General features: G+C 43.2%; 1 protein-coding gene across 2 annotated transcripts in view; it reads right to left on the bottom strand.

Annotated features, from left to right (window-relative positions):
- LOC146773013 (immunoglobulin superfamily member 11-like) overlaps positions 1 to 15,208 on the bottom strand; it is a 67,917-nt gene extending 52,709 nt beyond the window's left edge. For both annotated transcript variants that reach the window (XM_085638136.1, XM_085638137.1), the window contains exon 1: positions 15,077 to 15,208. In XM_085638136.1, coding sequence (XP_085494262.1) covers positions 15,077 to 15,152 — 76 coding nt within the window. In that variant the 5' untranslated portion in view covers positions 15,153 to 15,208. The remainder of the gene's footprint in view (positions 1 to 15,076) is intronic.
- Between the last annotated feature and the right edge of the window lie 653 nt (positions 15,209 to 15,861).

The raw sequence follows: 15,861 nt of genomic DNA, 5'->3' as shown, positions 1-15,861 counted from the left end.
GCAGGCGTGTAAATATTTGCTTTTTTGTTGGAACAGTTACCATTGTTTGGCTATCATAACCAAGAATTTTTTGTATGTATATTTCGATTTCCCCTATCTCCTTATTTGTTGTACAGTGCTCTGATACCCGCAAGGGTCTTGTCCGCGCTATATAAAACCTTCAAAATAAAAAAATAAAAATATATACAGAGCCAGATTCCTACAGGGGAGATCTCTAATTACATGTAGTGGGGGCGAAGTGAGATGAAGAGGAAGGGAACATGTAGGTAAAGTAAAAATGTGGTGTGTCAGAAAAGATTACTAGGGAGCTTTTGGTGGCAGACTACCTAACCCTCCTCCCTTTCAGCATCCTCCTCAAGCCAAAGGTAAATTCAGGATATTGCTTAAAACCAATCCTTTCTAAATGGCCAGCGGTCTGACTGCTGATGATCAGACTCTCATATCACTTCTCTCATTATTGTTTTTACCAACCAAACTTATTATCATTTAAACCCTTTTATTATACCTCCATCTCATGAAAGTCCACTCAGGCATCCTCCGGCTTCCCTCAGCGCAACCTAAGAACTATATACAAATAAATGATATGAAATAATATTAGGATAAGGCATTACTGTAGAGAGGGGATATTGAGAGAAGGTATAGCCTGGGAACTAAATCAATAGAAGTCACTGAGGGAGTTCAAGAACCTTTGGTACAACGAACGTAAAGTTGGGATGTGACTGATGCACAAGCCTGAGTAGCAGCAGAGACAGATTGTTGTTGCAGTGTGGGGCCATTTAGTGGTGGGATCCTTTAGGTGCCCTCTTACATTTACTCATGGGAGTGCCAACCTGCATGACAGATAAATACCAGGGAAGCAGTTGGTGTGGTCTCCCTCCATGTCCCAAAGGAATCTGCATACAGGCTGTCCATCTCTCTCTCCTTGTGTTACTCTCTGTCGCAGGAGCAAATGCATCTTTGTATTTTATAGTATTGCAGCATTTATATACCACTTACTACCCCCATGTGGGGAAATGAAGTGCTTGCCCACATGAGTAGCATGCTACAAGTGTAGGGTGTGTGGTTCAAAGAATGTTGTTTTAGGTTTGATTTGATGGGAGACGTGTGTCCATGTGGTGCGTGATGACCACCGAGGGGCGGTTATTGTGCTATGGGGCGCAGTTCATAGCAGTGTGCTTGATGATGAAGTGCAAGAGACAGTCACACAATTACATGGTTTTACAGCCTGCGGGTAGCTTTGAACAGCTCTGCCGGTACCTTTATGGTGTTTCATATGATATAGTCTTCCTAGCTGGGACTGGTTACTGTACTGGGTTGTCCAATCTGAGTTTTTGAGTATAGTTGTGCTCCTGAGCTGGCACTGTTGGAGGGAGAGGGAAGTGGAGAGATCTGTTGGGAAGGGCATTTTTATTACCATCCCATTTCTTGAGAGATGTAATGAAGCTTTCAAATTGTATAGATATATGGGACCTGCAGTGAATGGACTATTCTAAAGTACTCCAAACTGTCCAGTAATGTGTGACAGATCTCTTCAGATATTCCATGCCTTTTCAATTGGGTGATGTTTGTTTTTTGGCCGCACAGTGCTGGAAATGGACAACCATCATAGCAGATATTTCTTATGTATATTTAAGAGGTATAAGTTACAATTTGTTGTTGACCGCTGTGTAGTATGTTTTTTGTTTTATTGTGGGCTACAACTGATATAGATGGAGGTACATAACTATATAATGGCATATAAGTCAGAAATTTTTTTGCTTTCCTGGATAATAAAGACAAGTTGCCAGTTGAGCTGTTTGTGATTCGTGGGTTGTAAGCTGAGGTTTGCGCTTGAGGGGGCGACTATTTTTCAGGGCTGTGTTGCTGGGATGCAGGTGGTCCACCTATTTAGGAAAAAGCCAAGTTTATTGTATTGAAAGTGTATATTCTCCTGGGTGTTGCTAACGCCGGATGGTAGTTCTAGTGCTTAGCGGCTTGTACTGAGAAAGCAGTGCCTCCTACAGATTTCTTATGGGGTGGTGGTATGATGATAGCTGGGGGAATCCTGGAGTGCAGTGTTCTGTTTGGTTGTTTTATTGTTTGACTTTAACTTGTAAGCAAAGTGGTCCTTTTTCTCAGGACACTCTGTGGACAATTCAGAGTGACTTGACCGTTGCCCTTCTAGCAATACATAGCCAGTGGAGCGACTGCAGGACTGGAGTCATGCGTTCTCTTGGGTGAAGGTGCAGAGCTGTATTTTGCAAATACTGAATACGGGTGCACCACTGTATTGGCTGTTGGCTTAGTCAGGATCGCTTGCAGTTTATGTTGGCATGGGAAGAATCAATCCAATGTTTCCGTTGTGTTGAAGGCACTTTGTGTGGCGCTGTTAGCATGAAGTATCAAGGATAAGTCTGAGTCCATGGTTACTCCTAGGTTTTTAACTTCTCTTGATGGTGTTAGATGGGCTTCATGTTCATTAGGTCACATGGAGTGTATAAGCCAGAAAGTAGTAAAAAAATGCCCTTGAAAAGTTGAATAATGTTTGCAGCATGTATTAGGAACATAGTAGTTTCCATACAATTGTCCGGGACACTCGAGCCGTCTGCTCCTTGCCCTTAGGGTGTGGGAAGAGGTGCATGACACAATATCGCAATCGATAATATTGACCTACCACATTACATCCACAACATCGACATAACCATTACATTGCAGGGTATTTATATAATTTCTATTCACAGGCCCACTTATAATTACTTATACTCACTATTTTCTGTATTGGTTAGGTCGATGCAATAAATAGGATATTATTGATATTACATATGGGATATGGAGAGGGTATACTGTCAGATTAGCTTGTAATGACTCCTTTATATTCAATAGAGGGCATGGCCACACTTGCAAGGTCAGCTTTTAAGAATGTACTACTTTGAAAAAAGAGCATCACCTTCATGAAGTTTGTAAAGTCTTCAAAATAAAAGGTAGATTAAACTAATTTCTTGGAAAAATTTGATTTTTGGGAGTCTAAAAGAGCATATCCTACTTTGTTTTGCAGAATTCGCCGGATGTTTATTTTTTGTGGAAAAAAACTCCCACAAGAGGTTGTTTTTGTAGGATCGGACCATGTGGAGGCTGCTGGGGTACAACCCCTCATTTTCCTAGGTATTCCCCATTTATGGGGCGATAGAAAAGGCAAGTGCATTGCTCTGCTACATTTTTCTTAATCTTCATTAACTTCCGATAATGCAATCCTCATTAACAGGACACCAGGAATGGGACATCTTCGAAAAACTAAGTCTGGTACATCCTACTCATGGATCCCTTACCTGATTTATAAGGTGAGAGTACATTTTCGACCTTTGGGACCTCGTTTGCGGAAGACCCAATGGCTTTTTAGGTTATCCACATGGACAGAGGACCCTACAACTCAATTATCCAGAAAAGCCAAGTAAATAATGGCGATCTTGGTAGCAAGAGTCCTCAGATGTCCCCTTTACACTGTAAGGAATTTCCCAGCACATAGGGGCCATTAGTATTGTCCTTTCAATACATGGACCCCATTTAAGTGTTCTGATCCACTCCAGAATAGTATTAGTGATGTCAAGTCTGTCATGCAAGCAATGCAGCCCATCACTGTGCTCCCCCAAAGCCTCTGATGCAGCTCTAGACATGGACACAGGATGCACTTTGGGAGAAAATGTCCCCCAAACACTAGGACACCTTTTAGATTGGGGTATGGGCGCCATGTCGGGTGCAGCAGAGTCCACATTGAAACTGGTTTGCCTGACTTCAAATTACTCCTTTAGGTTTTCCGTATATGCATTTGAACAACTGGAATTCGATTAATGTATCCGAGTGTATTTGCTTATATAAATGGTACTTGACATAGTTTCTTGGCACTACCCGTATCATCGTTATAGTGGTGTGAAAGCTCCTCTCTTGTCATGGTCATGCTGAGACTTGCAAAAGAAATGCCCCTTCTTTTTGTATTGTATTTGTATTGTAATTGCATGTATTTAGCGCTTACTACCCTTGACGAGGCGTCAAAGCGCTTTTTTGCCAAGTAGCACGCTACTCCGGAACCCATAAAGGATTAGTGGTGAATTAGTATAGTGAAAATAGGAAAGTCTTTTGAGTGGCCGATATGTTAGTCAGTTATTTGGATTGAGAAGGATAATGGTGGGATAGAAGAGGGAAAAAAAGGTTTGCATTTATATAGTGCTTGCTACCCTTGATGGGGTGTTTAAGTGCTTTTTTGCCGAGTAGCACACTACTTCTGTACCCATAAATGATTTGTGGTGAATTACTATAGTGAAAATATGAAAGTAATTTGAGTGGTGGATATGTTAGTTATTTGGCTTGAAAAGGATAGTGGAGGGATAGGTAAGGGAAATAGGTTTGCATATATACAGCGCTTGCTACCCCTTATGGGGTGTTGAAGTGCTTTTTCGTCGAGTAGCACGCTACTCTGGAACCCAGATAGAGTTAATGGTGAACTAGTATAGTGAAATATGAAAGTAATTTGAGTGGTGGATATGTTAGTCAGTTATTTGGATGGCGAAGGGGTAGAAGAGGTAAAAAGGTTTGCATTTATATAGCGCTTGCTATCCCTGATGAGGTGTTGAAGTGCTTTTTTGGCAAGTAGTACATTATTCCAGAACCCATAAAGGATTATTAGTGAATTAGTATAGGGAAATATGAAATTAATTTGCGTGGTGGACATGTTAGTCTGTTATTTGGATTGAAAAGGATCGTGGAGGGAAAGAAGGGAAGGATTTAGATTGTTTTTTGTTTTGGAGGTCATAACAGTAGGAGAAGGCTTGGGATTATATGGCTGAGGAAATGCAAAAAAACAAACAAAAGCAAAGTCCACAATGAAATGCTTGACTAGGGAGAAAAAGGAAAATAATGAAAGATGAAGGGCTAAACCAATAACCCCACCTCCAATTCATGAATTCATTTTGAGCGGTTTGAAAAAAGATTCATATAATTGATTCAGGTTGATCTAGGAGATCATATATTTCAAAATCCATTAGAGTTATGTGAACTTAATCATAAAATACCAGAAAGTAGTTTTTTCAAGGATTTAAAAATCCATCTAGATGGAGCAATACAGGAATGTGTAAAATTTAGAGAAACTCGTTTTTAAGGCTTGCTCTATTGACTGAAGTTAAGTACCAGCATGACTCTGGAATTAGGGCTAAGTTTTAATTTATATTAATTTAATTTTGTATTTGTCATGTGATTATAAAGGTAAATGAGATATAGGCAGAGGCCCTAACCACCAAGGAAATAAATAAAACTCTGATCTCATATTTAGCAATCAGAGCTTCATCCAGGTCATAGACAGCTTGCATCATGCATCACTTGAGCAGCACCAGCGCCAATGCCGCGCGGGAAGCCATGCGTAATGCGTAATGCGTGCTGTAATTGTTCCACAGGGTGTGACGCTGTGATCTGTAAATAAAAGATGCAGAATTGGCTTGCAAGGGTCAATAGAGAGTGAGGCTGTTTTAATGACTATGGATTAGTATGCACAGCCTTGTTGTCCTGGTTACCACGATGTGCTTTATCGGAAATGTTCTACAATATTTATGGAACACATGCTATTTTTGATATAGATTAGAACATATATAAAAGATTTTTTTAAACTTTCATATGTTTGCGAAAAATTTGCAATTTTCAAACCGTGAATAAAACAAATTAACGTGTAACAGCTGCAGTTTTGCCGACAAGATGAGCTGTCAGAGCAATTTTCCTGCTTGCCTTGTCTGAGAATCACAAAACCACAGCAGCATTGTGATGCTGGGTCTGGTGGCTTAGTGGACTAATGCATTCACTTGTAAGGACCTGTGTTCGACCTCATGGTCACAGGTTCAAATCTTGGTAGGTCAACTCAGCTTTTCATCCTACTGAGGTCGATAACATTGAGTTGGGTAACAATAAACATCTGTTATTCAGCGCCAAGATACCCTTGGGCGAACGGGTGCTTTACATACTCGCATGTTATGATATGATGGCATAGAGTGCTTTCGAATGTACAAAACCCATCTTATGAGTCAGAAAAGTGTTCCAAACTTTAGAAAGTCGTTGTGTGACTCTTCACAAAACGCAAGCAGGGAGGGGCATGATAGGTGTATCCCTTCATATTTCAGAGTTGCTATGTATCAGTGCTTCGGGGTTGCAATCAATGTCTCAAAACATTTATCATAACGAATACCCGACTTGTGGTGGTATCTGATCTCAAAGGGGAAGCTGTCCCACGGGGCAGGTGCCCCTTTGGAAATAGTCACCCTGGTGCCGGGTCAGCAGAAGGTGGTCTGCACCACCAATACCTATTCAAGTCAATGTCTTTTTTGGAAGCTATACTTGTTTAATAGCAGCATCTGCCACAGGGAGGGACACATGCTGTGAACACAGGGATGGGGGGAGGTCTGGTGGTCCCTATCCCGGCATTCACAGGCATCTAAAGGAAGGTCGCCAATTGCATCCATCCATATTATTGTTAATGATGTTAGATCTTTCACAACCTTCTCAGAGTACTCCTATTGTAATACAATTAGTACATAGCTTGCATCACATAATGCTGAATGGGTAGCAAAAGGTCGGTGTGTAATTTGGTCCCAAGATTCCATTGTACTTGAGACCCTTTATTCCCATGTTTCTGGATATCACAAGGATAACTGGATTGTTTTTTTACTTTACTAGTCTCTTAGATGAATGGTATGCAGTTACATATTCAGCAAAATAAATCCATGGTTGATATATGACTTATTCTACATGCTCTTCAAACTCTTGCATTACAACTCTACTATATGGTGATGCTGTAAGAGTGTGCACTCAAGAACCAGGGACCGGTTTACAATGATTATACGTGCAGGAGTGAGATTGGAGGCTACCGCAGATGGAAGATTAAAGGAGGTATATCCGAGTCAGTCCTAGTAACCAAGTCAATGGGGAAATACTGACTGTTCTCTCATTAATATGGCGACCTGAAGGTATAAGTACCTTGGTATCCAAGTCTCCAAAGATGATGGGTAAACGATCAGAGAAAATGATGGACAAGCCCTGCAATGATTGATGGGAAGACCGAAGTTCAATCCTTCCACTGTCCATGATCAACTGTATCGCTGTAATTAAAATGGTAGTCTTACCTAAGTTTCTTTACCTATTTTGTAGTACTCGAATTCCACAAAATGTATAATGCCTCGCATATAAAATGTACCCTGAAATTGATTTGTTCTGCACGCAGGACCAGAGCCTGAGTCCAGGGGGTGCTCATTTGAATCTTTGATTATAAGAAGTCTTGGAGTACCTGACTTTGAGACAAGCAGGATTATCATCATTCGCCTTTCCCCTTTCATGTGTTCACTTCCTGGGTCACACAATGATCACCAGCCTTACACTTCCTGGGTCACACAGTGGTCACCAACCTTACACTCCCTGGGTCACACAATGATCACCAGCCTTACACTTCCTGAGTCACACAATGATCACCAGCCTTACACTTCCTGGGTTACACAGCGATCACCAGCATTACACTTCCTGGGTCACACACTGATCACCAGCCTTACACTTCCTGGGTCACACAATGATCACCAGCCTTACACTTCCTGGGTCACACAGCAATCACCAGCCTTACACTTCCTGGGTCACACACTGATCACCAGCCTTACACTTCCTGGGTCAACAGTGATCACCAGCCTTACACTCCCTGAGTCACACAGCGATCACCAGCCTTACACTTCCTGGGTCACACACTGATCACCAGCCTTACACTTCCTGGGTCACACAGTGATCACCAGCCTTACACTTCCTGGGTCACACAGTGATCACCAGCCTTACACTCCCTGAGTCACACAGTGATCACCAGCCTTACACTCCCTGGGTCACACAGTGATCACCAGCCTTACACTTCCTGGGTCACACAGTGATCACCAGCCTTACACTCCCTGGGTCATACAGTGATCACCAGCCTTACACTTCATGGGTCACACAGTAATCACCGGCCTTACTCTTCCTGGGTCAAACAGCGATCACCAGCCGTACACTTCGTGGGTCACACAGTGATCACCAGCCTTACACTTACTGGGTCACACAGTGATCACCAGCCTTACACCTCCTGGGTCACAGAGTGATCTCCTGCCTTCATTCCGTGGGTCACACAGTGATCACCGGCGTTACACTCCCTGGTCACACAGTGATCACCGGCCTTACACTCCCTGGGTCACAAAGTGATCACCGGCCTTACACTCCCTGGGTCACAAAGTGATCACCGGCCTTACACTCCCTAGATCACACAGTGGTCACCCACCTTACACTCCCTGGGTCACACAGTGATCACCGGCCCTACACTCCTTGGGTCACACAGTGATCACCGGCCTTACACTCCCTGGATCACACAATGATCACCGGACTTACACTTCCTTTGTCACACAGCGATCACCAGCCTTACTCTTCCTGGGTCACACAGTGATCACCCGCCTTACACTCCCTGGGTCACACAGTGATCACCGGCCTTACACTCCCTGGGTCACACAGTGATCACCGGCCTTACACTCCCTGGATCACACAATGATCACCGGCCTTACAGAATAAGTCAAATAGGAGAAGATAATGAAGGTGGAGGAGAAAATGCTACAGGTGATGTAGAGAAATTGGTGAGATCTAAGGTAAAGAGTGATAATAAAAATGAAAGATACGGAGAGGTAGAAACAGAAAGATAGGTGGAGAGGTATGTAAGGGTTTAGACTGAGGTACTGAGAACTAGGGAAAGGAAGAATGAAACAAAGAGGAAAGTCAAAGAGTGCCGTATACCAATCAGTGAATTAAAAAGAGTTGAAGATAGAGGTAGACAGTCAGAGAGGTGACATGGAGAGAGAAGCCTAGAAAGATGGAAGGTAGCAAGAGAGTGATGAGGTAACAAGAGGGACACATGAGGAAATAGGAATAGAATGACTGGTCAGATAAAGATAGTAGGGAACCAGGGAAACAGGTGGAGCGAGGTGAAGGGTAGAAAGAGAGAAGAGGTATTAAGAATAAGATGGAGACATAAAAAGGCTGAGGTGAGGCAGAGAAGAAGGTGATGTTCACACAGTGGTAGAAAGTGAGGCTGAGACAGTGGTAGAAATAGGGTGAGGAAGAGTGCAGTTGGGGAGGTGGAGAAATATAAAGAGACAGGTGAGGTTGACAGAGATGATTGAAGCGTGAAGGGCGAGGGAGGGGTGAGGTAGATAGGCTTTGTTGAAATAGAGAAGGAGACAGAGAAGAGGTAATTACAGAGAAAAATAAGTATAGGTAGCGAAGGAGAAGTAGCACAAAATGTGTGAGGTAGCGAGAGAGGTATGGTGGAGGGAACAGAGGTATCAAGCGCGAGAGGGAAGGCGAGGCAGGGAAAAATGATGCGGTAGACAGGCAGGTGAGGTAGCAGGAGAGATGGGTGTTGACGATAGCATCCCGCTCACTTTCCCAGGGATCCCTTGAATGTGGAGGCCATGGACATTTGACCACTTGACCCATACATTAAACGGCCGCTCCTTTAATCTTAGGATAGTTTAGGACCGTCACCTTGGGCCTCATCCCAATTATTCATAGTGACACAGGACTTTAGAATTTTCTAGCACAATTTAGCAGTGACCTTGGATTTTAGAATAATTTAGCACAGGTTCAGGCATTGGACCCATTCCTCCCACCCGAGCGGGGGAATGGGTTCACCTCCAGCTGTGCTAAGGATAAAGGCAGAAGATAAGGGGCCATCAGGCCTTCTTTTGATCGAGTATCAGACTGGAGGCGGCCTGGAACCTCACACCTACATGCAAATGCAAGGGAGAGGAAACAAAGGCACACAGCTTGTTATCTCTTCACAGGTACCTAAGAGAGGCAGCTTTTGTCTTTGTTCAGTCCCTGTATATAAGTGCATGCACTGTAAGAATGTCAGATTGGCTGGTCTGTCTCAGTATTTACACAAATAACAATTTAAAATAGCACTATTTTATTTCTTTTATAGTGCTACTCATCCCAATGCAGCGGGTTAGAGCGCTTTCTATAACATACACATTATCCAGTCAAAATAAATCACTTAAGTGTGCAAATCAATGTACAAGATGTGTTACATGAGACAGTCAGGGTTACAAGGTGCAGGAGTCAAATGCCCTTCATAGCTCACTGTGGTGCACTAGAATGATTACAATTTATAATGTGCAAGTAACAAAAGGATCTCTGTGTTCGAAGCAGTAATCCTACCTATCTACATAAAATACAAATATGCGATCTGCATGTTACATGATGGGCTTTGCTTTGCAGGAGACAACTTTTTTATTGTATTTTCAGTTGGCAAATATTATATCATACACATATCAGAGAACTATTGCATAATTATGTGGTATGTTTTTGCTCACAACATTGTGTAAGATGCACACTATGTGTGTTACGATATCATGAAGAACAAACCCGAAGAAGATACCAACAAAATAGAGGTTCACCAATCCCCCACCCCAAAAGAACAGTGGGTAATTATGCTTTGCAGGAGACAACTTAATCTTCTATACTACTTTGATTCAAATTTGGGACTACAGAAAACACAGATCTCTCCAAAAAATGCGTTAACCTCTGGAGTTATCTCACCATTATTATTATTCGCTGAGATTTAATGGGCACCTCTGCAGCAGATGCCGTAACCCCATAAAATATTTTAAAATGCAGACTTTGCAACCAATTCAGCAGCACAGATCTACTACCATGCTTTTTTTAATTGCCAATTTCTTTGTGGCAGGTTTTAGAAAACGATTTCTTAGTTGAGGCCTAGGTTTTGCGTCAGGATTGCGCCACTTTTTTGGCACAGCTCGGACTCCAAATCTCATTTGTTAAATCTCATCATGTACTTAGATTTGCTCATGATGGGGCATATTACCAAGAAACTGCGTTAAAATTACTGCCGCTTTAGCGGCAGAAAACTGCCGCTAAAGCGGCGATAATGGGCTTGATAATATGCCCTTGAGAATTCCCATAGAAGCCCATGTTCTTGTGTCAACATGGGCTTCTATTGGAATTCTCTGCGCATATTATCAAGCTCATTATCGCTGCTTTAGCGGCAGTTTTCTGCCGCTAAAGCGCGATAATTTTAACACCGTGCTTGATAATATGCCCCCCAGTACCTGATAAACATATGTGGGAGATTTTAGTATCTGATGTCACTTCTTGTGATGTCACTTTCAGTAAGGTCATTTACTGCGATGCCACGTGGAATGTCACGTGTCGTGACATCATGTGCTGTTATGGCATGTTTCATGATGTCACTTGCATACTGCCTAAGTTGGTCAGTCCCCCCACTTCTGTTTATAGGACTTGTGCCCTGAGTTTGGCTCAGTGCAGTCCAGCGCCCCTGCGTATCAGCACAATTCAGAACCGCCATTGCAAAGTTTAGCACAGCTCAGTTCCTTCCCCCTAGTCAGCAGCACAGCGACCTAGGCCCTGTTGAACACACTGCCCTGCCAGCATTGAGGTTTCATGCGGGTGGGCTACAGGAGGTGGAATGGAGAGGTGGCCTTTTCCCAGGGAACACACTGAGCAAACTGGGAAACGGCCGCTTGGACAATTCTCAGTACTTTCTTTATGTCTCAAAAATGACAGGGCCTCACTTTAATTGACAGTAATTAGGGCAGACTAGAAGAGCTGTTTTGTCAATCTGCTAGCAGAGCCAGGGACGCCAGAAAACACTGCTGTCAATTAGTGGGACAAGGTGTCCCAACCGCTGAGCCGCGGCAGCCCCGCGGCATAAGAAGAAATCCAGTCCAAGCCTACCAAAGTTCTCCTCGCTGTGCATATAGTAAACATAGAATGTGGCCTGAGGCATGAACATAAACAAAAACATTTTTCCTCCGCCATCTTGGATCAGGCACAAACCAATTAGGGACTGTTTCACTGTCGATTGTATGGAAGCCTGGCAAGCAGATATCATCAAAAGAGGTTTAAAGAAGGGAAGCCAGTCAGAAAAATAAGGTGTGCAGTGCCTTCCGAGGACCCGTTTTGCCAGATTTCCACTTGATATTAATTTTTATAAAGTTGTATATGTATTTGTGTTGTCTATGTAAGTCAGTCAATACTCTCCTTCCTTTCTCCAGGTAATGAGATGTTGCAGGTGGTTCAACCGCAAAAGCACTCCTACCAAAAGTATTATAGGGCCCCTGAAAGACTCAAAACTGGTATTCATTAAATGTTGTGGAGAACACATTTTAACCACTTTGTGGTGTATATGCACTGTCGCTGGCGCACTAAGCCACAATCAGCGACCTCTGCTGTTCTTGAACCTGCAACTCTTTCCTATACTTATCTGTGGGTGGGGCTGTGGCAAATGCGTAAATGTTCTCCACCATGTCAGTGGTCGTGGACCGGGAGAAAACCTTTGAAATTATTGAAAATCCAGCTTCCACAAGATATGGAAATTTTAGAAAATCCAGCTTCCACAAGATATATTCCTCATTTCTTAGGCTCTTGGCTTTATACTTAAGGTGTCAACGCCTCATTAGTATAAAGGTATTGTTATCCTTTTTTATTAAAAAAATATTTAGAACAAAGATTCTTGCAGAAGAAGTGAAATCATACTAAAATGTTATGCTATACAAAACCACTCACAAATGAAGGAATGTCTCAAACCTGATCTTCCAGCTTCATTATAAACAAATGGCGGGGCAACTTTGGATGGAAATGGAATCAACCAGAACAGACCATGTGTATAAAAATAAGGGTGTGCTTGTGCTAGACACATTCTGGAGGTGGTTTGCAGGCATCGTATTGCGAATATATCCACAGTGTTAGGTAATTGATCCCGGATTTAATTTTGCACCATTACTTGCGGCATTTACTGAAGCAACTTGTCCAGTGCAAAACTATAATTGTACAGCCCATAGAGCTCAGTTATTGCAAAGGAAATGTTTACCCCACTCGGTCAATGCAAATAATGGAACAAAATTGCATTGATACCTTTTTGAAAATTGCCCAATATGACACAGGTGCCTTTTTCCTAATTAATTATTATGCTGTATACAGAGTTTTTAACTTTCACTAATGATCAAATCTAATAAATTTCTTGATAAATCGAAAGATCGGCTTACTCAGCCCTTATATCACTTTATCAAAAAACTGGAGCTATCTACATTGCATTTTGGATGGTATACAGTCTACGTTAGAAATATATGAACTTCAAAAAACAACCCAGTATGCTATGGTTTTAATAGGCATTCAATAGGTGATCATAGTCGTGTGGCGAAATTATTTACGGAGTTCGATTCGATAAAATAAACCACTGAGGTCACCCGGGAAGATACACACGCACACACACCTCCACTCCACTTATACGTCTTTCCTAAGGGATGATGCTATGTCCTTGGAAGTTTCTTCTTGTACGTTAACTGTCAAATTTGGAGTCCTACATTTTAATCTTGGCTTCTCCACTTCACGCAATTTGGTGTTCATAGCAAATTTCTATATCTCTCTTTCGAAATTGATCTTGGTTAATAAATAGAAAATTTATCACTTCACATTGTTTCCCCGTCTGACCTTGGTCTTGCCTGCGGTGACCAAAGCACAGGAGTTGGCTTGAAAAGATCATTTAATGTATCCAGGGTATCGGTCAACTCACCAGTGAGATGATAGCCAGACAAAGACAATCTCAAATATTTTTGTTGATGTAAAATAAATGGTGCCTGATTTCTGCGACGGTGGCGGCCAGTCACATTCTCCAAAGTTGTGCCAGACATCTTCTTAGGATCAGTTACCGGGATTTAGAGAAAGGGGGTTTCGACGTGCAATGAAAGCAGCATACATGGCTGTAACTAAGTGTGCTTAGATGTGTGGTGACTACTGCTCCTTAAAGTTTGGGTCTGGCATTATAGGCGCTATAGAAATAAAGAAACACAGCTAAATCCACTGACCAAGTGTATGTAGGAATAAAGCTAATTCTAGTAAATTCAGAACAGTGCTTAATTCAGCATTTCACATACACATTGGAGGCAATGCAAACACAAAATACGGCGAGAGATTTTTTATTAACCAAATTTAAAGTCACTGACTGTAGCAGTAACTACGTCCCCCACCCCCCCACCCCCATGCTCAACTGGTAGTTTTCGCAGCATCCCAGTTTCCTTCCATCCTCTGATCACCGAGTCCAACTTCATAACATTGGCCATTCTAAGGTGCCTCCACAGACCTAGAACATTCGCTGATGATGTTACTCAACAGTTGTAGACATTGGGTACCACAGATCCATGGCTCGAGAGCCTGTTCAGGGATGTGGAGGCCACCAGCTATCATCCTGCCAGAGATGACTGCTCCTTGCAACCTTCTGAGATCAGTGTTTGCAACTGAGTTGGCGAGCAGTAATCGCTACAGTTCAAACAACAGAAAAAGTTGCCTCTGGCTAATGCTGCTGAAATAATCACTTTAGTTATTATTCTGAGGTCTAATCGTAGGCAAAAAGGCTGGCTACAGGCTCTCTGCTTCTGCCCAGCGTTCAACCGAGACATTTATTTGGGTATTTTTACCATAGTCTTTTTCAATTTATGACTTTCGTTTTTATAGCCAGACTTTTTCGTGAAAGGTCATCCCTCCTGTTTCATCTGGAAACAATGTGGCATGATAGCCCGTGCCCAATGGAGATAATGGTTGGTAAAAGCCCTGAATCGGGGTCTGTAACGAGGGTGAAGGCTTTTAAGAACCTATATACCCCGGGACAGAGGGCTTTAATGTTGCTAGAACATTTCAGCTACAGGGGATGAATGTACCAAATTAAAAAGTGGTAAACAAAAGCCAAGCGTTTGAACGTTTGACCAGAAGGCCTATATCAGCCATTATCGGCCCTCAGACATTCAATTGTCCTCAATGCGGCTCCCAACATTCCAATAACAATTATGCATATATGTAGCACAAAACCACAGCAGTAAGTGTGTACACATCTATGCTACTCTCCTCTCTACCTTGGAAGTATGAACGGCCGAGTCAGTCCTGTTGAGTTTTCCGCAGGTTGCGCAATATTAAAGTAAACTCATTTATATCCATGTTTCTTCTATCATGTCACGTCATGCACGCGACGCCTACAGTTTACCTGCCAGGTAGAAGGGAAGCAGCCAGAAGCCCAGGGGGGTGAGGCCGCGGCGCTGCCTCCAGCCGCCTCTCTTCATGTTGGCACGGCGCCCCTCAGCTCCCAGGACCCATGCCTCGATGGCAGCCGTCTGCTTCCCGGAGGCAGAGTGCGGGCTACCAGCTCCCTGTCTGCCCTCCCCGCGCCGCCCCCCTCCCTCGCAGTGTCACTTCCAGTGCCAGACCTCATTCAATCAGTCTGCCCAGGGCTGTGGGGCACTGATGACAGGCGGCGAAGCCCTTCCATAGACACTGACCAGCCGACTGTGCAGTGATGGCAGGGCTGGGGCCGTTTCAGTCGCAAGTCGGACTCCACACAGCAGTCTACAGGCACGTGGCAGCTGGGAAATTACCTCTTTTTCGCGTGAGGAAGTCCACCATTACCCTTTCACATGTTTGACTGATATTCCACTTTGTATTGGATTTGTAATTACATTTATATAGCGCCTACTACCCCTGACGAGGCGCCCCAAGAGCATGCTGGTGGGTCCGGGTGGTGGGGACCAGCGATTGAGGAGAACGAGGCATGTTTTACATCGTCAGACTTTGCCCCGGGGCTGGAAATGGAAATATAGAAGTGTAGGTACTCGCCTGTTTCCTACATAAATAAGTACCAATGCCCCCGTATAAAAAGTGTTGGACCTCTGCTGTAAAGTGCAGGTGGGTGCTGGCACTTTAAAATGAAGGAAGTGCGGGTACTCAGTGCGTGACTGTGCTTGCAAATTCCAAGCACTGCTTTGAACCAGAGCA

Source organism: Triturus cristatus, chromosome 12 (assembly GCF_964204655.1).
Source record: "Triturus cristatus chromosome 12, aTriCri1.1, whole genome shotgun sequence".
Classification (NCBI taxonomy): Eukaryota; Metazoa; Chordata; class Amphibia; order Caudata; family Salamandridae; genus Triturus; species Triturus cristatus.
This window is presented reverse-complemented; position numbering and strand designations above follow the sequence as displayed.